Source organism: Rhineura floridana, chromosome 3 (genome assembly GCF_030035675.1).
Source record: "Rhineura floridana isolate rRhiFlo1 chromosome 3, rRhiFlo1.hap2, whole genome shotgun sequence".
NCBI lineage: Eukaryota > Metazoa > Chordata > Lepidosauria > Squamata > Rhineuridae > Rhineura > Rhineura floridana.
Window position 1 is genome coordinate 174,999,977 of NC_084482.1, and position 22,504 is coordinate 175,022,480.

Genomic DNA, 22,504 nt, shown 5'->3' on the forward strand with positions numbered 1-22,504 from the left:
TATCTGTGTGCTGTAATTTACTCATGAATAGTATTAATGCAACTCAACGTAAAATTGATAGGAGTGCCGTTGAAGAACGCATGTAATATTAATAAAGCACTGTGAAAAAGCATATTAGTTTAATGTAAGAGATCTTACAGCACACAGGGTATTTAAAAAATAAGGACAAATGCTCTTTATTTAACATGGCATAAACATCTCAGTATGTAAATGTAGATAATGAGTACAACCCATCCAAAGCTAAGCACTTCAGGCTGCAATCCTGTACACATTGGGTTGTATTCAATGAAATGCTACTCAGAGTAGACCAGCTCAAATTAATGAGCCTAAATTAATCATGTCGAAACTTCAGTGGGTCTCCTCTGAGTAAGACTAGCATTGAAAACCACCCACATATCTGTAAATCAGTCCAATTGAACTCGGAGCTTCCTCTAAGTAGACATGCATAGGGTTGTGTGATATAAGGCTGTCATCCTAAACACAGTTACTAGGGAGGAGACCATACTGGACCGAGTGGGACTTACTTTTGAGTAAACATGTTTAGGATTACACTGCACCTTCCACTGATTACAATGGGAGATAATTACGGTTTCAGTCCTATCTCTGCTTACCAGCAAGTAAGTTCCACAGAACCCAATGGGACTTCTGAATAGGCATGTATAGGATTGCACTGTTAGATCATATGCTTAACTCTCTCACTGAAATCATTGTGACAGAGTATTTTAACTTTGCAAGGATTGTTTCCAAAATGTTCAACATTGCTCTAAAACTTCAGACTAACTAGTATTATCTTGCTTCTTGCTGTGTAGATGTCAGAAGCAGAGACAGACACAGTGAAAATTAGAACAAGCTTTGAAAATGACCAGCAAAATACTTCAGTGTTGTTGAAAGAAGGTGAGTTTTACTGTTTATCTTGTGAAATGCTGTCTATTTTCCAGAGCTTGGAAAAGTTACTTTTTTAAACTACAACTCCCATCAGCCCCAGCCAGCATGGCCACTGGATTGGGCTGATGGGAGCTGTAGTTCAAAAAAGTAACTTTTCCAAGCTCTGCGTTTTCTTTGTAATAGCAATAAGATCATCACTACACAGCGCTGGCAGCTGCGCTTTGCTTATTCTGAGGCTTGGCCTAAAACCTGCAGAATCCAGTTTTTCAGTAAGATTTTTCACCCTGATGAAAACAAAAATCTAAGAGAGGGTTGAGATGTCCCATTAGAAGTGGGCTTAGTATGTAGATCTAGCAATATAGAAGTCGACCATAGATGTCTCCCAGTCATCATGAATTTTTGGAGTGTTTAAACTAAAGTAAGGGTTGTAGGAAAGAGAAATGGTATCTACAAAATTATGCTTTGTATTTCATACAAGTTTTACAGATAGAACGTAAATAAATTATGTTAAAGCATTTAGGGGGGAAATGTGTGCATGTAATTGTGTCATTTGGTTCCTATTGTTCAAATAAATTTGAAAAATAAACTAATATCAGAGGGCACAAAGGAAAAGAGCATGTCAAAAATCTGTAATGTTTTCAACATAGCCTGTATCTCACATCATAACAACTGTGTGGTGATGGAAATGAGAATTTTAAGCTATGGCTACTTAAAAACTAACCTGTTTCATTTGAGAGAATGACAACCCCAATCCTTGTTGGAAAACTACAGTAGCATTGAGCATGCATGATGCACATATAATGCAAAATCTTTTATCTACATAAACTAATGCCACAATTTATTTATTTATTTATTTCCAATATCTATGTAGCCCACTTTTCACCATCAATGAACTTGCTAGTCATTTCAGTACCACCAGTCTGTTGTTTTTGCTTCAACAGAATTAACACAATTAGTCCTCTGGCATGTGCATACCAACTAAGAGAGCAATTCTCCTATCCCCCCATGATCTTTGCTGCTGGAGGGGATTAGCATGTGGTGTAGATGCCTGTCTGCTAGCAGGGGGCTCTGCTGCTGGATGGAGAGACTTCACTGTGCCCCTAAAAAGTGCAGCTAATGAGAATTTACCACTGATTGTGCTGTTGCTGGCACTAGCCAGCATAAGTTCTCAAAACAAAGCAATGTCATTTAGTGGTTAGAATATTGGACTAGGACATGGGAGACCAGGGTTCAAATTTCCACTCAGCCATGAAGATCACTGGGTGTCCTTTGGCCGGTCACTGTCTCTCAGCCCAACCTACCTCACAGGGTTGTCGTAGAGAGGGAGAACCACATACATCACCTTGAGCTCCTTGGAGGAAATGTGTGCCATACATGTAATAAATAGGACAATCCAAGATGGTGATGGTGTAACAGCCTATCTCTCATTAATTAATGTATCTTTCCTCCTTTGTAATAAATAAATAAATTATCAGGATGGGGCAGAGGTGGAACAGACCCAGCCATGGACCCACTAGAACCTAAGCTACTCCACTCCCCTGAAAGTGGCCTGATCTGGCCATCACAGCTGTGCCAGCCTGGAACTGGCACACCAAAAATTAAAGAAAAAACATACACCCATCTTCTGCCCTAACTGGAGTGAGGCAGCAGGGTTTTGGATGCAGCAATCAATCTGCCACTTCATAACTCCCTGGGAGTGTTTGAGTTGCATTGAAGGCTGCAGTTCTAGGCTCACTTATTCCTGAGTAGTCATGTATAGGATTGCCACAAGTGGGCACTGCAAAAAAAATTCCTAATAGGAGTGCTCCTGTTCAGGGTTCTAGCTAGCCAGCCCGCAATGCCATCCTCCAGTAGGCCATTCTACCACTCATCCCCATTTTCTGTTCTTCTCACATACTCAACATTCTGTTGAACATAAAGGGAAAGGTTGCAACATTAGTGTTCATTTTTAAAATGATTCTTGGTAGTCTGGATATCTCAGACTTCTTTCAGCCATATTGTTGCGTGCCTCCCCAGTCTCCGAGCGGTGAGTTTTCCGAGGTCCCTGCGCTAATCCAGGGTTTGGTTTCCTTTGGGAAGAAGGTCAGCAGAGACTGCGGTGTCTTTATGAAATATGGTTTATTTATTTACACACATTCCAACCTGAGCTTAGGATGGAGCGGGTTCAAGGCATCAGCAGTCCAATATCCAGCTTTTCCATCAATGTTACAGGAGGTACCCCAAATGCCATGGTGCAGAGAGCCAGTCTCTTTGCCTGCCTCCAGTGTCCAAGCATTCTCCAGACACAACTAAAACTACAAGCCTCTTCTGGGCACCAGGAAGGGGGGGGATGCTCTCCAGAAGAGTTTCAATGACAAAGGGGTCTTCCTGGCCCATTCACCAGTTGCTGGGCAATGGATAATCCCATTATCCTACCTGGCCATTCTGTTTGTTTAACAAAGGAGAGACTCACCTGACCAGCAGAGCGAGTTTCTTTTCCCCCAGGTGCAAGTCTCCAAATCAGAAGCTGGAAGGGGATCCACAGGGATCATCCATTCCAACCCCCCCAAACTCATAACACTACCCCCTTCTCTGAAAAAGGTCTGTCCCAGACCTGCAAACAAACAACAGAATAACAGCTTTTCCTACAAAGAAATAACAGGTACAGGTTAGTAAGACATTGAAATATACATCATTAAAAGCATAGTCATAGAAATACAGTTCATAGAATCATAGAATAGTAGAGTTGGAAGGGGCCTACAAAGCCATCGAGTCCAACCCACTGCTCACTGCAGGAATCCAAATCAAAGCATCCCCACACAAATACAAAAACAGTCCATCCCTTTCAGCAAGTTTTCAATTAATTACTCTCTCTTCAGGCTTCCTCCTCTTTCTTGGAGCCCCTGGCCACAGTTCTGCATCCAAACAGCTTACCCAGTCCTCATAACTTGGCAGTGGCCAAGATACTGAGTTCCTGACATGTTTAAGCAATTTTACAGCCTCAGTACTATGAACATAATTCCTAAAAATCATTAAACTGCTCATATCCCACACGCATGCAAAGCACAAATCAACAGCATTTCAAAAGGCAATACTAAAACCATCAGAAAAATTCCTACAGCAAATCAGTACACAGTCCCATCAGTACACAGTCCCATAAGCACAACCCCCACCCCCAAACCATGCGGCTGGCCACATGGCCCTTTGTCTTGGGGCTTCATGGAGTTCCTAGTCCAAGCTGATCCCTGCTGTTGCCTGCAGGGGGTTGGGACTCCTCTCCAGGAACCGATTTGTTTCCTCATCAGCACATGGCAGGCTGTAGCCATTTTCTTCCTACTCTCTGCCCTGGGAAAAATCTGTAAGCCAGTCCACTTTGTCTCCTGCCCCAAACTCCAAATCAAAGTTCTGCTACAAGTCTTTACCTGGGGGCATCTTCTTCAGGACTAGCTGGCCTAGCCCACCCAGGTTGGCAGAAAGGAATCTTCTCTGTTCTCCCTCACAATCTCCAGTGTGAAACATGGGCCCAAACAGAGGCAGGTAACCCTCCCAGTGTCTCTTGCCCTCCAAACTCACAGGGTGCTGGGTGCCTCTCACTGCTGGAATTTGCTCAGGGACTGCACCCATCATAGGAGCTGCATCCCACCCAATAAGACCATTATGGGGCACCCAAGTCAATTGGGGATTTTATCTCACTCATCTCTTCAGGCCCTGGGAGTTCCTCTTGGGCTTTCACTCCCACCTCAGGCTTCTCCTCCTGCACTTTTTCTTGCACAGCTGGCACACACGGGGCGAAGAAATCTATCGACAGCTGCTCTTCTCCAGCCTCTAGTTCACCTTTCCCCAAGGCTTTTTCTTCCTCCTGCACTACTTCTTTAACAGCAGGCACACAGGGAGCAGAGAAATCTATCAGCAGCATCTCTTCTCCAGCCTCTACAGTTTCTTCCAAGGCATCCCTCTGTTCATTTTCCAGCCTGTCCTCCTTCAACTCTTGGGGCTTTACTTTCAGCTTTCTGCTGTCTTCCCCCCTGGCAGGCCCCTGGACAATCACAGCTTCTTCCTTCTCCGCTACTGACTGTAACTCCTCACAGTCCAAAGCTGCCCATCCACTTTCTGGATCTCTTTAGCCACCCCAGTCTGGGTGCTCTGCAGCTGGACTCCCAGGTCACCCTCGACCCCTTGTAGCAGCTGATCAGGCAGGACTCTCACCTCACATGGGGTCTCCCTTTCCTCTCCCAAGAAGCTTCCAATCATCTCCCCCATTCATTGCCAGTGCTCCCATTCCTCCTGGCGCTCTCGTTGCTTTTGCTCCCGTTCCTCCTGGTGCTCTCGTTGCCTTTCTCCCATTCTTCCTGGTCATATTTCTCAATCATTTCTGCTTGCTGCTGGAATGTCAATTTCATCTGTTCCAGGAGGGTTGCTGTTATCTCCTCCATCTTGACTCAGGCACACCTTGCTCCCAATGCTTCTCCCAGGAAACTCAATCCCACTTCTAAAACCAGTGTTTCACGCCTCCCCAATCTCTGAGTGGTGAGATTTCCGGGGTCCCTGCGCTCATCCAGGGTTTGGTTTCCTTTGGAAAGAAGGTCAGCAGAGACTGCGGTGTCTTTATGAAATATGGTTTATTTATTTACACACATTCCAACCTGAGCTTAGGATGGAGCGGGTTCAAGGCATCAGCAGTCCAATATCCAGCTTTTCCATCAATGTTACAGGAGGCACCCCAAACGCCATGGTGCAGAGAGCCAGTCTCTTTGCCTGCCTCCAGTCTCCAAGCATTCTCGACACAACTAAAACTACAAGCCTCTCCTGGGCTCCAGGAAGAGGGGGGATGCTCTCCAGAAGAGTTTCAATGACAAAGGGGTCTTCCTGGTCCATTCACCAGTTGCTGGGCAACGGATAATCCCATTATCCTACCTGGCCACTCTATTTGTTTAACAAAGGAGAGACTCATCTGACCAGCAGAGCGAGTTTCTTTCCCCCCAGGTGCAAGTCTCCAAATCAGAGGCTGGAAGGGGACCCACAGGGATCATCCATTCCAACCCCCCCCAAACTCATAACAATATGATACCTCAATCTTGTTTCCCATTTTAGCTAGCATTTTAGAAATGTGTTTACATTAAATTACATATTCCTTCAAATTAAATTTATTTTGCAGGGTATGGAGGAACAGATTTATATTTGAGACTTTAGAAGTTAGCAACAGGTGTAACACATTCCATAAAGTACAACATTTTTTTTGTATTTGTATTCTTAACAGTAAAGTCATGGGAAATTAAATGTCATGGCAATGAGGAGCATTGTCTTTCAACCTTTTTTACAATAATAATAAAAAACTTGAAAATAGAATGGGAAAATAGCCAATTTTTGCTTGTTCTTTATCACAGAATGTGCTTAATGGGGTAGTCAAATGGAAAATGATCGTGTATTATTCCTACTGTGCAGTGGGTCAGCCAAACTATTACAACAACAGGGAAGAGAAAACCTTACCTTTTTTATCCTTAACCCTCTTGAACTGTTGGTGCCACATCCTTGGTGAATGTACAACCTTGTTGTCTCCCTTAGCATTACAAATCGTAAAGGTCATTGTGATCATCAATAACACTTAACTGTGCTGCTGGAATCTTAACTGGGATTCTCAGCTTAAGAAAACAGGAAGATGGTCTAAGGTGCTTGGTTTCTGCTTAATTTGCAACATGATATGTGCACCACCACCTCTGGATGTTATTATTATTTATTTATTATTCCTTTTTCAGAGTTTTATATCTAAAAGATTTTCCCAGATGCCAATCCCGGATGAAGAGGGAATGTTTTTGGTTTCTTGGTCTTGAAATACACATGACCTATTTCCCTTATACTTAATCAGACCATTGGTCCATGTATAACATTGGTTCCAGACAGGGAACTTCCCCAGCCTACAAGGAGATGCTGGGGATTGAACCTGGGACCTTCTGCTTACAAGGCAGAAGCTCTGCCACTAATCTATGGCCCTTGCCATAGTTCTGTGGTGTGATGTCATCACATTGTATGTTTTGTCACCCCTGCTTTACAACATTGGGTGGTGGGAAAGGGAAACACACATTGTATGGTATCACAATATTGGGCAAATGTTCCCACATTTTATATGGAAGAGGAGAATTCTACACGGAGTTGTTTTTTTAGGCAGCATTCCCAAGTCATGCACAGTGTATAGTTTTGGCTTGTATATGGACAGCAAGCTACCGGGCATAAATGTGAAGGCAGGGATAGGCCCAGATGCTTGGGGAACTGCTGCATTAGCTGAGTTATGAAGTGACTAGCAGGAAGATGAACAGGATTTTCCTCCTCTTCCTGCCTGCCATCCCAATGTTTTATTAATGATTTTTATATTTATTTATTTTTGCTTTGCATCACTTAAAAATATTAGTTTTCAGGTCTCTCAGGAATAGAGTTAGTTGTATAGTAGAACCTGATCCTGTCTGAAAAGAAGGAAAGCTGTGTGTCCTTTTAGCATCCAATTTTAAAGGAAAGTTATTTTTATTCCTGGTTTTGTATTGATTACTTGTGCCTTCTAAAAGAAACAACCAGGAACCACATAGTGGAATAAATCTGCTGAAGAGATATGGAGTAGTAGCTCTCTTTATATAGTGCCTTGCGTACTCAGCTTCCAAAACATTTTACAAAATTATATGTACTGCGAGTGCAATCGTTGTGTACACTAGTAAAAGGTTGTGATCTTTGTAATGTATCCATTAAGTGTTTATTGGCTATAAAGGTCATAACCTGCTTAATTTGCAGAGTATTTATCCACACACTTTTCAAGGAGATTATCTGATATTTGATTCCAATACTGTCAGCCCCTGGAAGAAGAGCAGAATAAGAGTCACAGATGTAGGGCAAGATCCAGCCAAGGTTAAGCACTTTGAAGTCTCATTATCTTCAGGTGAAATGAGGAGCACAAACTACAGTTGCTAGAAGAGAAGATTCTAAATGAGGAAAATTACGGAGATAAGGTGTTCTGCAGCCTGTCTGCCTACAAAGTGTGTGCTCATGTTTATTTTATTTAACAAAATTTATATACTGCTTGATTTAAAAAATCTCTAAGTGGTTTACAAAAAACATTTGAAAATATCACTAAAACAGTTAACAAATAATAATTATTTTTTAAAAACAACCAAAGCAGCAACTAACTAAAAAGATTAAAACACATCAACATCTATGTGTCTGGATAGGCTCGCTTAAACAAAAGTTTTAAGCAGGCACCAAAATGAGTACAGTAAAGCTGCCTGCCTGATGTCATTATGCAAGGAACTCCAAAGAATAGGTGCAGCCACACTAAAAGAATGGCTTCTTGCAAGTGCAGAACAAGTATTGCGTGGCACCTGTAACAGTACTTGTTCTGCAGATCAAAGTGCTCAGGTGGGCATATATGGGGTAAGGAGATCCTGCAAGTAAACTGTTTCTAAGCTGTTAAGTAGTAACAACATGACCTTGTCCCAGTAACAAATTGGCAACCATGTATTATACCAAAAGGAGTCATATGAATTTTTTCAACACTTAAATTGTAGAAGTGCACATGCCTCAGTGACTATCTATGTTACAGTAACATATTACAGATTGCCTACTGTTCCTTTTATCGGCATTCCAATCTTTATGCTCTTTCAGCCAAAATGGTGGGCCATTCATGTGGCCTAAGACTCTAAGGTCCTCAGGCTCCCCATCTTAAAGGCTCAGTGTTCCCTCACTATGAAAGGCAGAAACATAGACAGACACACAGATGTCAGTTGATACAGATAAAGTTGGCTTGTTTATTCAAAGGAATTTATCTAAAATAATAGAAAAGGAGGCAAGTATTTTAACAGACTTATTGGTATTGAATCTATGCATTTGGTAGTGAGCATGAGGGACAGATTGGGTTTGTTGTTATTGTTGGCACTGTATCACCAGTCCTGCTTCCTAGTACCCTGAAGTGATTTCCTCCCCACCACCCAACTTCATGTAGAAACTGGTGGGGTCTGAACTACTGGTAGATAACCAGGAAAGAGATGTTGGGGTTATGACAGAGAGCAAAATGAAGATGTTGATCCAGTGTGTTATAGTTAGGGATGGTGGAGAACTTTGCAATAAAGATTTGTTTTAAAGATGTATTGTTTTTAAAGATTTTTTTTATGCTGTTTTATAGATGTTTTTAGTGTTTTGACATTTGTCAAATTTTAGTGTTTTGACATTTATTTGCCACCCCAGTGTCCTTCTGGAGGAAGGGCAGGATATACATATAATTAATAACAACAACTGAACTTGAATGTCAGCTCTGCAGCTGTTTGCTTGTTCACCAACCCAGCAAACCAGCTGCTTTCTATGTGAGCATTAGCGATCTTTTAACAATACCATTAAAAAAAAGAATTATGATAAACGTAATAATACTGTGTTTGAATCCAGCACATATCTGTATATATAATATTTTTGTAAGCCGTCACACCACGTGATGGCAGCATTCCATGGGATGGGGTGGGGGAGGCGCCAGGCATGTGTGGCAAGGGAATGAGGCAAGCCAGGATGGCAGGCAAGCAGGGAGGTAAGTGAGGATAGTGGCCGGGCAGCTGAGCAAACGAGGATAGTGGGCAGACGGCCTAGTAAGCGAGCACAGCAGGCAGGCAGCCAAGCAAGCAAGGTGGGAGAGCAAGGCAGCCCAGACAAGCCACATAGGAATGGTCAGGACAACTCAGGGTAGCTCCTCATCAACAGTTCTGTTCTGCTGCTGCTGCTCCCCCAACCTCACCGACAGCCTCAGCAGCGGAAGGCAAGGAGGAGGGAAGTGATTGGAGAGCAGGACAGTTGCTGAGGCAGTGCCCTGGCCACTCCCAATGTTCCTGTGTTGTTTGCCTAAGCCGGCTGCCTCCCTCCTCCTGTCAGGAGAAGGCCTAAAGGGGAGGGGAGGAGGAAGCTTGGCAACCCACTGGGGGGGGGAGAGAAGAGGATGCTTGGTGACTCATCGGAGGGGCGACCTGTTTGGGAGTCCCTGTGTGTGTGTGTGTGTGTGTGAGTGAGTGAGTGAGAGAGAGAGAGAGAGAGAGAGAGAGAGAGAGAGAGAGTCTGTGGGGGGGCTATGTTTGTGTGTGCAAGCATGTGTGTGTTTGGGAGTCCCTTGGGATGGAGTTGGGAGTCATTGTGTATGTGTGTGTTTGAGAGTCCCGGGGGGGAGTGCACGAAGCATGCAGGGGTGAAGTCCCTAGTTTAACAATGATTTCTTCCACTAACACTACTCTGTTCATTGTCCTTGTTTTGGAGTTACTTGGCTGATTGATGGGATGATGATAGCCATTAACATTCATTGTTGTGTTTCTTATACTGTCTCCCTACCTATATTGCTCTCCATTACATGATTGTGTGTGTATGGCATGGGGAGGAGGTGGTTTATGGTATTTATTTATTTATTTATTGCACTTGTATACCGCCCCATAGCCGAAGCTATGTGGGCGGTTTACAGCAATCAAAAACATTAAAACAAATATACAATTTAAAACACATATTTTAAAAACAATTTAAAACACAATTTTAAAATTTAAAACAATATAAAAACAATTTGAAACAATTTGGTAGTAGTGCTTAATGGTATTAATAGCTTTATAAATATGTAAGCAAATAAATGTTAAAATAATAATTCTCTGAGCTTCTCAGAGTCACAGTCTCATATATTGTTGTACAAAACTGAAGTCATTCCAAAGCAAAGTTTTTTAGTCTCATCTCTCACCATCAATTCATCAAATATCATGCTTTTCATTTATTTATTTTAATGTTGTTTATTTATATCAATAAATAAGTTTAAATAAGTTTAAACAATATACTTTTTTTAAAAGAAACTGATTTCTTATTTATAGAAAAGAATATTTACAAAACAGTTTTATTTGTAAAACAAGGTTTTATTTGAAAAACCATGTTTTTGTTACAAAAATGTTTACTTTAAGTAAACAATTTATTAATTTCATTTCCTTCTTTTTTATGTGTTTTCAATAGTGTTTCTGTTGGCTTCTACTATAGCATTAATCCATGCAGTAATGGCCAAAGTGAATAATTTCTTCCAAGGAAAAGTAAATAAAGCAAGCTTTACAAATCCTTTTAGCAATTTTCCCCAATAGCAGCTGCCTTGCTGATGATCTGTGTCATTCACATACTGACAATGATTTCAAATCTTTTGTTTTGTCTCCCACTCCCTGGGGGCAGATGACTACTTGATGATGGGCAATCAATAACAGTAGCAGTAATGTAAATAGCAAAAAAGACAGGAATATAACAATATCCATTATGTAAGAGGAGATCACACCACTGTCAGGAGAATCAAACACATTAATTTTATTTTCATGAATCGCCTTACTGGGCTAAGTTCGTACACGTTTAACGACATGTGAACTACTATAGACCAAGTTTGAGTAATGATAGCACGATCAAAACACCAACAGGTACAGAGCAGTGAACTCCATCCCTAGTTACCGCTCTGATAAAATTCCATACTAGAGGTTATTATGAAAGGGTCTGAAGATAAAACTGCCAATATTGTAATGCCCTTATGAAAATCAGTGGTGCCTGATTCCCCACCCCCCAGGCTGTTTACAGATTATGTGTTGTTGTTGAAGCTGCTGTCTTCAGAGATTTTAATCATGTATAATTTGGACAAGGCATTATAGGGCTAACATTACCCAGATGTACACTCCCCACCCTTTGGAACTCCCTGGTCTCTCATCCAGCAGGTTTTGCAGGATTTAACGTATACAAAATCTGTCTGAACTGAGTCATACTGGGACAGAAAAAATAAATGTGTGTACCCATGAACAATGAACATTTCAGTTGTACCGCCTTGAAGTATCTGGGGATGAGGGGAACCTATTGCATGTACAAAGCCCTAGGCTAGTCTTAATAATGCTTCAAATTTGGGTTTTTTTCCTATTTGTAATAGGTTTTTCCAAACATTTGGTATTACAGCATTTGCAAAACAACATTTTTCTGAAAAAAATGTTTCAATTTTATTCAAATTTAGGGCACCTTCCCCCTAAAATCATATTCTTTGTGAAACAGGGAAGCAAAACTATGAAGTCTATGACTTTTACAACAACTGCACTTGGCTGCAATGGTAGAAAAAACATCCAATATGGCGAGATGTGGACACCGCTAGAGCTTTTTTAAAAGAGAGAGAGAGAGAGAGAGAGAGAGCAGCCAGTCACCCGAAGGAATGAGCAAGGTGCTTTTTTTTTTCAGTTTAAAACAGCTTACTTTCTTAGTTTAGCTGAAGTTGGGAGTAGGGATAGATTTTAGCTAAATATTTAGTGGCAGAGTTACTTATGTTTAAAATACAAAATTTTGTAATCTTAGGTAACTATTCTCCATTTACAAAATCATTAAAAATGTGACTGAAAAGAGGGCCAAAATCTCAAGAAGATGCCTTGTCAGCTTCAGGCCTATGTCCAAGTGAATTAATCAATGCAACCCTTCCTTTAAGTTGTAAAAAAGCAGATTTAAAGACTCCCTTCCAGTGGGCACAGAGTCTATCAAATGTAGTGTACTTTCAGCTTGCTGCTATTAATTGCAGTTTTATAAGCTGAGCGGCTCTTGAACTCTCCAATGCAATCTCCTGGGGAAGGCAAAGTTTTTTAAAGAAACTCTGAGAAACAATGTTATAGTAACTAGGAAGGTATAGCAAATGTTTATGTTCAGACAGCTCCAATAAGACAGCTGTGATGTCCATTCTGATGACCAACAGGGAAAATGTCGCTGAGGTACCTGAATCTACAAGTTTTGTGGTTAATGTCCATTCCAGATCGAATTCAAGGTTCTCACACTTGTCTTTAAAGCCCTAAATGACTTAGGCCCTAAATATTTGAAAGACTGCCTCCTTCTCTACAGACCGTCTCGGGTGTTGAGATCAGCAGAGGGGACCCTTTTGGTAGTTCTGCCACCCTCGGAAGCTCCAGTGGTGTAAGTCCCAATAAAAGTCATTTAGGGCTTTAAACACTAGCGTGAACACTTTAAATTGGGCCTGGAAACAAACTGGCAACCAATGCAGCTGTTTTACAGTGGGTTATATGAGATCTAAATGAAACCCCAACCAGTGATCTGGCTGCTGCATTTTGGACCAGTTGAAGTTTCCGAGTCGTCTTCAAGGGCAGCCCCACTTAGAGTGCATTGCAATAATCCAGTCTGGAAGTTACCAGAGCATGGAGCACTGTGGCCAAGTCTTCTCTGTCCAAAAGGGGCCAAAGCTGGCGAAGCAGCCTGAGCTGGAAAAAGGCACTCCTACCCACTGAGGCCACCTGAGCTTCTAGTGACAATGTTGGATCCAGGAGTCCAGAACAGGCTGTCTCCCCACCTACCAGACATGAGAACTCTGGACACATAACACTTCTGTCTTTTCGGGATTCAGCATCAAGTTGTGGAATTCCCTCCCCACAGAAGTGAGTCTGGCATCTTTACCATACAGTTTTAATGTATGCTGAAGACGCTTGGCTTCACCCTGGCTTTTGATGCTTGTGATGTATATTTTTAGGACCCTCTCTAGTTGTTGTTGCTGCTGCTGCTATTGTTGTTGGTTTACCCTATGTCTGTTGTCTTTGTTCATAGTCTGTTTCTGCGCTTCTGAGAGTGGGGAGAAAGAGCATTGTCATGAGAATAAGTTTATCTTGCTCGTTTCCAAATTAAGATATGCTTTGTTTTTCTCTCTTCGTTTGACTCCCCAATATTGGCTCTCTATTTCCCCTAATGCTTTACTCTTAAAACTCCTTCAGATCCATCCCACTCTCATTGTTCAAGATCTTGCTGCTTTAACAATGAAGTTGGCATGCTCAGGTATCACTGCAGGGGTGAGGACCCTCAGGCCTGGGCATCAAATGTGGTCTTCAGACTACTCCATTTCCTCAGTCTTCCCCCTTTCCTTGCACCCCCCCCTCACCAGCCCTACTTAGGACCCTCCTTTCATGTTTTTGCCTGCCTGGAATGTGTCCTTGAACTCTGATCATGCCTCTTGCTTGTCTGGACAGAGGATTGAGAGGGGTGTCTGTAGAAAGTAGCCAACGGTACAAAGGGTAAATTTACATTTGTTGCTCTGCCCAATTTTACCTCTCACCCTGCCCTGGTTTGTGGCCCCTGGAAGGTTGCCCAGAAGGGAACGTGGCCTTTGAACTGAAAAAGTTTCCCTACCCCTGAATTCCAGTAACAGCCTTTACTTCCTCCTCTCCTTCCACCTTCAAGCTTTTCCCCCTTGCATTCAGTTTCATCAGATGGTATCCAACAAAATGAAAAAATGGACTGCCTTCAAGTCGATCCCGACTTATGGGTGACCCTATGAATAGGGTTTTCATGGTAAGCGGTATTCAGAGGGGGTTTACCATTGCCTCCCTCTGAGGCTAGTCCTTCCCAGCTGGCTAGGGCCTGCTCAGCTTGCCACAGCTGCATAAGCCAGCCCCTTCCTTGTCTGCAACTGCCAGCTGGGGGGCAACTGGGCTCTTTGGGACTATGCAGCTTGCCCACGTCTGCACAGGTGGCACGCATGTAACCCCTGAGCCACTCACTGTGGGGGTGATCTTTAGCTGGCCCTTGACACCCAGGAGACACAAGCGGGGATTTGAACTCACAGACTCTGGACTCCCAGCCAGGCTCTCCTCCCCACTGTGCTATACTAGCTATTTAAAAAATGGACTGCCTTCAAGTCAATTCTGATTTATGGCAAACCTATGAATAGGGTTTTCATGGCAAGTGGTATCCTCTGAGAGGCAGTGACTGTCCCAAGGTCGCCCAGTGAGCTTCATGGCTGTGTGAGGATTCAAACCCTGGTCTCCCAGGTCGTAGTCCAGCACTTTAACCGCTATACCACACTGGCTCTCTAAATGTACTGCCTTCAAGTCGATTCCGACTTTTGGCGACCCTATGAATAGGGTTTTCATGGTAAGTGGTATTCAGAGGTGGTTTACTATCGCCTTCCTCTGAGGCTGAGAGGCAGTGACTGGCCCAAGGTCACCCAGTGAGCTTCATGGCTGTGTGGGGATTCGAACCCTGGTCTTCCAGGTCGTAGTCCAGCACCTTAACCACTACACCACACTGGCTCTCCAACAAAGTTGTTCTATTATATTTTATACTGTTTAAATTCTTAAATTGTGTTTTAAATTGTTTTCATAAGATCTGTTTTAAATTGTATTTGTTTTAATGTTTTTAGTTACTATAAACCGCCCAGAGAGCTTTGACTATGGGGCGGTATACAAGTATAATAAAATAAATAAATAAATAAATAACACAAGGACTTCTTGCCGTGCAACTGAACTTTCCCTCCCACTCTTCTTCATCTGCCTCTGCTGCCTGCCTCCTAAATCTGTTCTGGGGTTTCCCTCAACCCTCTGGAGCAGATTTGGGAGGGTGCAGGGGTGCACAGGGAGAGGAGAGAGAGGGGAAATTCTGTTGTGCCTATGGAAATCCTTGCCTTAATACAACCATTTTGTTGGATACATACATAGGTTCCTGTGGTTCATTTTTCTTTTTCTTTCTCAGGCTGAGGGCCAAACTACACATGATGCTAAATCTGTCCCTTTTCTGTGAATATTTTTAGAAATGCAAATAGCCGCTGGAGTGTCTCCACCCACTCTACCCCTGCTCAGGCTTAGTACTCTAAAGTGCCATTCTCCTTGCTATGGTCCTAATGAAAATCACCCCCAGTCATGACCCTAAGGTTAGACTCCTCTTCTTTGGGGGATGAAACCAGGATTCACAGTGGGAGTGAAAACTGCCCCCAGGGCCAGCCCCAGAAACATCTAATCTACTGGAAGGACTTCTGCAAGAAGAGACCATGGAGCCAGTACCCCTCTGGCCCAAAGATGTTGCATTGCCTACAGAGGACTCTATTTCAGAAGCCCCTGTCCATCAGAGTGTCTGCTGGAGAAGGCTGGGGCCCTTTTAATGAAGAGGCACCTTGTGGTAAAGGGGAGCTAGCTACTGAGACAGCTGTAGTACTTAGAAAAATCTATAATGGAACCAAGTGAAGGATCAGCCACTATTTACAACCATTTTCTTAAATGAGGGGAGGGGCTTAAAAGTTGGTTTCTCTTTTTTCAGCAGGGATGGTGGTGGGATGACATACACTGTGCACACATACACAGGCCCCTATGGAAGCAATTTGCTGGATAGCTGCTGCTGCTGTTGCTGTTATTTTGATACAAAAGTGTTTCAAAGTGACTTACACTGTGAGAATAGAAATAGCAAGAAACATTAAAACCAAATATAAGAACAAAAGTAAAATAAGAGTCTGTAATGAATTTGCTAGGCACGTCCAGGATAAAATCTTTAGCATCCGCCAGGACTTAGACTCCAGTGTTATAGCAGGTGAATCAAGCGAGGTATCCAGAGCACAGCCTTGTTCCGATTTCTTGGATGAGCTTCAGTTGGTGCAGCTTGAGGACATTGACAAGGTGCTTGGACAGGTTCGTGCAACCACTTCTGTGCTGGATCCTTGCCCTTCTTAGCTAATAAAAGCTAGCAGGGATGGAACAGCCGGCTGGGCCAGGGAAGTGATTAATGCCTCTCTGCAAGAGGGGGTGGTCCCTGGCTGCCTGAAAGAGGCGGTAGTGAGACCACTCCTGAAGAGGCCCCCCCTGGACCCAGAAAATCTTAATAACTATAGGCCAGTAGCAAATGTTCGATTCCTGGGCAAGGTCCTTGAACGAGTGGTTGCAGGCCAGCCCCAGACACTCTTGGATGAGACCGATTATCTGGATCCATTTCAGTTGGTTTCAGGCCTGGTTTTGGCACGGAAACAGCCTTGGTCGCCCTGTATGATGCCCTTTGTCGGGAGAGAGACAGGGGGAGTGTGACTCTGTTGATTCTCCTTGATCTCTCAGCGGCTTTCAATACCATCGACCATGGTATCCTTCTGGGAAGACTGGCTGAGTTGGGAGTGGGAGGTACTGCATTGCAGTGGTTCCACTCCTACTTGGCAGGTCGCCTCCAGAAGGTGGTGCTTGGGGAACATTGCTCAGCACCCTGGACTCTCCAGTATGGGGTTCCGCAGGGGTCAGTTCTGACCCCCATGCTGTTCAACATCTACATGAAACCATTGGGTGCGGTCATCCGGAGCTTTGGAGTGCATTGCCATCAGTATGTTGATGACACACAGCTCTATTTCTCTTTTTCATCTTCTTCAGGTGAGGCTGTCAATGTGTTGAACCGGTGCCTGGCTGCAACAATGGACTGGATGAGGGCTAATAAACTGAGGCTCAATCCAGACAAGACTGAGATGCTGCTAGTGGGTGGTTCTTCTGACCAGATGGTGGATGTCCAACCTGTCCTGGATGGGGTTGCACTCCCCCTGAAGGAGCAGGTTCATAGCTTGGGGGTTCTCCTAGAACCATCTCTGTCACTTGAGGCTCAGGTAGCCTCGGTGGCACGGAGTGCCTTCTACCAACTTCAGTTGGTGGCCCAACTACATCCCTATCTGGACAGGGATAACCTGGCTTCAGTTGTCCATGCTCTGGTAACCTCCAAGTTAGATTACTGCAATGCACTCTACGTGGGGCTGCCTTTGAAGATGGTTTGGAAACTGCAGCTTGTGCAAAATGCAGCAGCCAGATTGGTAACAGGGACCAGATGGTCTGAACATATAAAACCAATTCTGGCCCGCTTGCATTGGCTACCTGTATGTTTCCGAGTTAGATTCAAGGTGCTGGTTTTGACCTATAAAGCCTTACACGGCTTGGGACCACAATACCTGATGGAATGCCTCTCCTGATATGAACCCACCTGTACACTACGGTCAAGATCAAAGGCCCTCCTCCGGGTGCCTACTCCAAGGGAAGCTCGGAGGGTGGCAACAAGGGAGAGGGCCTTCTCAGTGGTGGCCCCCAAATTATGGAATGATCCTAGTGACGAGGTGCGCCTGGCACCAACACTGTTATCTTTTTGGCGCCAGGTCAAGACTTTCCTCTTCTCCCAGGCATTTTAGCATGCGTTTTAAATTGTTTTAATTTTTTTAATTGTTTTTAAAATATGCGTTTTAAATTGTATATTTGTTTTAATGTTTTTGGTTGCTGTAAACCACCCAGAGAGCTTCGGCTATGGGGCGGTATACAAGTGCAATAAATAAATAAATAAAATGCTCACCCATAAATAAATATAAAAAGACAAATCCAACCCACCCCACTGAAAGAATAAACACAAAACAGCTAAGAAAGTAGTTGCATGTTTGGGGCTTCTCCAGCCAATTTTTTTTTTAAGGGCCCTCGTGGCTGACAATGCGTCTTTGCACTACTTACTAGCACAAATTAGGCTTCCCACCATCTTTGCTGGAAAATCCCTGCAAGCAGTTTGAAGGGGAAGAGAAACACTTTGCTTCGACATTGATGGAAGGGCTCAGGTGCCAAGTTTCTTCTACGAGATTTCAGAGATTACTTAATGGGGACAGGAAAACAATTTAGCAGTGTTGCCGCATCTATAATTAAAAGGTAAATTTGTAGCCTGGCTTCTTATATTATGTAATCATGAATTACTCTCTAGACTATAAATAATAAAGATGATATTAATCTCTTATTAAAACAAAGTCTGGAATAAAACTTGTGTGTACATGGTTGTATGTGTGTATATAGAATTTATGCTTTCTTGTTTATCATATGCCAGGCTATGGTCTGAAGGCACATAAGGCCAACGTCCTGCTGAAGCTAAGCAGGGTGAGGTCTGGCTAGTGCCTGGATGGGAGACTGCCTGGGAACCATATGTAAGCTGCCTTGGGTTTCAATCATGAAAAGAAAGGAGGAGTATAAATGTAATAAATAAATAAATAATGCATAAATTGGTAAGTTGACATTGTTATATATTATTGTGTTTTATTTGAGACCTGAGAAAGGTTCATTCTATAAAAAGATAGGCATTGTTCCAAAAAAGGTTTTAAAAGAAAAAGGTAAACTACCTGTCTCCTTACTCAATTGATATCTTACAGTTCAGTCCTCAGAAGTAAGGACCATTGAGTTCAATAAAGCTAACTCTCAGGAAAGTGTGTATAGATCCTAGACACATGCTAGAAAGTAAGTTTATTGAATGGAGACATCCCCTGAATAAATATGCATAGCATTGCAGTGTTAGTGGGACTTGCTGGCAGAAACTTCAAAGAGCAGTCAATATTTTCTTTTTAATCCCTTGAGTTTAATTTCATTTGCTCGCCAAGGACCATCACTCTCATTTAACTACTGCACTTCCAAAAAGCACCAGCCTATTTCACTATGCCTGTTCACCACTTGAGTGAATAGACCATAATGGAGAGAACTTCATAGATAGAACTTTCATATTACCCCAGAGACACAGTAGCCCTCTTCAGATGTTACAGATGTGAAGGGGTAAACAGCTGTGGGGGGACACCTTTAGTCCTTCCCTCATTGTTGTGTGGCTAGTGCTGGTCTTCCCCATGTTGTAGTGTAGCATCAGCAGTGGGGAGCTTTTTCTACTCATGGAGGTTCTGTACATGAATCCTTAGAAGATCAGAACCCACCCTATTCTTGTGAGTGAAATGTGTTTCAATTCTTTTTAATATTGTATTGTAGATTTTGTAACTCACCTTGGGACCTTTTGGTGAAGGGCGGGCAATAAATATTAATATTAACAACAACAACAGAACTGAAAGACACCAAAAAAGATAATCTAACTCTGGAAGGTTGGGCAATCTGCCTACCGACAATTCAAAGTACTGATGTTTCTCCAGGGTTCCCACTCCATGCGTGAGATGATCTCCTTCGGGTGCCCTGGATGATCTTCCCCTTTCCCTCATTTACTCGTGTGCTGAGTTTGTTGAAGCAGGTAGTTGATTCCTTTTTCTATGCCTCAGTTTCTTCCTCTGAAATGTGGAAGTGTTGATGGTGATCTCTTCTGTGTGGTATTTTATTAGTTACATATTTTAAAAGTTCTATCTAAAAATGAGGGACTACACCCCCACCCTTATGATATGGAACTTTGGAACTTATGAATGTCCTTTCACTGCAAACAGTCATACTTAGTTATGACCCTATGGGAGGGCTAGATCCAAAATGGAGACCATAGTCAAGAAATCAGAAGAAGGCTAGGACTGGGCAGAGCAGCTATGAGAGAACTAGAAAAGGTCCTCAAATGCAAAGATGTATCACTGAACATCAAAGTCAGGATCATTCAGATCATGGTATTCCTGATCTCTATGTATGGATGTGAAAGTTGGACAGTGAAAAAGGTGGATAAGAGAAAAATCAACTCATTTGAAATGTGGTGCTGGAGGAGAGCTTTGCGCATACCATGGACTGCGAAAAAGACAAATAATTGGGTGTTAGAACAAATTAAACCAGAACTGTCACTAGAAGCTGAAATGATAACACTGAGGTTATCATACTTTGGACATATAATGAGAAGACGTGATTCACTAGAAAAGACAAAAATGCTGGGAAAAACAGAAGGGAGAAGAAAAAGAGGAAGGCCAAACAAGAGATGGATTGATTCCTTAAAGGAAGCCACAGACCTGAACTTACAAGATCTGAACAGGGTGGTTCACGACTAGGGTTGCCAGGTTCATGGCCTGAGACTGATCCTGTATCTTTAGGAGAAGAGAAAGTCAGCCAAGTGCAGGTGTTCTTGCAACATTGTAATAGGAAAAACCACAAGTTGAAATTCTCCCTTCTCCCTGCACAACTTTTAAAGATACAGAAGACCTCTTGGTTGCCAGGCCCAACCTCCAAGAGGTCTTCTGTATCTTTAAAAGTTGTGCAGGGGGAAGGGAGAATTCCACCTTGTGGTTTTTCCCATTACAGTGTTGCAAGAACACCTGCACTTGGCTGACTTTCTCTTCTCCTAAAGATACAGGATCAGTCTCAGGCCATGAACCTGGCAACCCTATTCACGACAGATGCTCTTGGAGGTCACTGATTCATAGGGTCGCCATAAGTCATAGTCGACTTGAAGGCACATAACAACAATGCTGCTGTTTGCATCAATGTGCTGGTATTCTGAATGAGTAAAAGCAAAGAGGTATTACAGCAGGGGTGGGGAATCTCAGGCTGAATGTGGCCCTCCAAGTCTCTCTGTCTGGCCCTTGAAACTCTCATTAGGCCACACTTCCTGTCTCAGGCCACATTCCTCACTGACCTTGCTCTACACCCTCCTGGAATGTTTTTGCTTGGCTGGAATGTGTTGTTGATCTGTGATAATGCCTCTGGCTTGCTTAGAGGGATAATAAAGAGAGGTGCACATGTGTGTTTTTGGAACCTCTGACGGGTGGTTGAAATGTAGCTTACTTTAGAAAAGTATGTGTCACATCAACTGCTCTATCCACTTTTCCCTCTCCCCTACCATCAACATTGGAATCTGGCCCCCAGAAAGTTGTCCATGAGGGAATGTGGCCCTTGAGCTGGAAAAGGTTCCCCAGCGCTGCGCTATAGGGAACCATGGCTGCTCTTTTATGTCCAAAGTAGAGGGACAGCCAATTTGGTACAGCATAACCCACTGTATGTAAAACCTGCCTTTGCTTATGTGAGCTGTTTCTCATATGCCCCTGCCTGGACCTTGTGATATGCTCTGCACCAGATATGCTCTATATCATATTCATTCAGATTATAGATGTAGCACTTTAACCACAATCCAGGAGCACACTTTTCAACAGGCTGCTCTAGCCATGCCCTGGAGGGACCTCTGGTAGCCTTGATACACTAGTTTTTAACCGTCATATCTTAAAATATGATCATGTAAAAATAAATAAAGTTGAAAACTAAGCAGCGGTTTTACTGTATGACACAGCAGCATTACTTGCATTAGGCCAATTTACCACTTACGATAGCAGTAATGGGACTAAAAGCCAATAAAAGTGGTCTGTTCGTTCAGAGAGTGGCTTTTATGACTTACTCCAAATATTATCAAGCAAATCAAAAGCTGTCATTATAGTGTCTAAAAAGCCTTCATACCTTGCAAGCAAACAGTGTGACTTTGACAAATAATCATTAACATGCCTGCGGGACGCCAAAGCCAAGAAAAAAGGAAGAAAAGGAGAAACCTGATGTTTCACGTAAGTCATTAAAATAATTTTAACTAGATTTAAAATGAAACAGTTTTATATTTGAAATGACTTAATTTATACCTTTCCATCCCATTGTATGGAATACCCAGAGGGCTAAAAATGTCTGGCTCCCAGAGCAACAAAATGGTTAGCTGGATATACTTGTAGTATCCCAGGCAGTTCTGGAAAATGTACTGTTAGGACCCTTTCACCGTGACAGTGGAGCATAAACAAGATTAATATAGGAAGTCTTGTATCTTGTTGATAATGGCAGTGACAGAGAGAATTGCAGCCACGCCCATACCTCTTTACTGCAAAGAGTCATACTTAGCTTTGACCCTGTGGGAGAGCTAGTTTGGTATTTGAAATGCTACTATTTGCATCAGTGTGCTGGTATTCTGAATAAGTAAAAGCAAAGAGATATTACAGCAGGGGTGGTGAATCTCAGGCTGAATGTGGCCCTCCAAGTCTCTCTGTCTGGCCCTTGAAACTCTCCTCAAGCCACATTTCCTGTCCCAGGCCACATTCCTCACTGACCATGGTTTTGCTTGACTGGAATGTGTTGTTGATCTGTGATAATGCCACGCCCATACCTCTTTGCTGGTTAGGGGAAGCAGTGTCTTCCTCCCATGTCCTTCCTTT

At 42.9% G+C, this 22,504-nt stretch overlaps 1 protein-coding gene across 1 annotated transcript in view; it reads left to right on the plus strand.

Annotated features, from left to right (window-relative positions):
- Positions 1–809: 809 nt before the first annotated feature.
- Positions 810–22,504, plus strand: part of MDFIC2 (MyoD family inhibitor domain containing 2) — a 118,660-nt gene continuing 96,965 nt past the window's right edge. The window contains exon 1 of the mRNA XM_061622052.1: positions 810–894. Coding sequence (XP_061478036.1) covers positions 810–894 — 85 coding nt within the window. The remainder of the gene's footprint in view (positions 895–22,504) is intronic.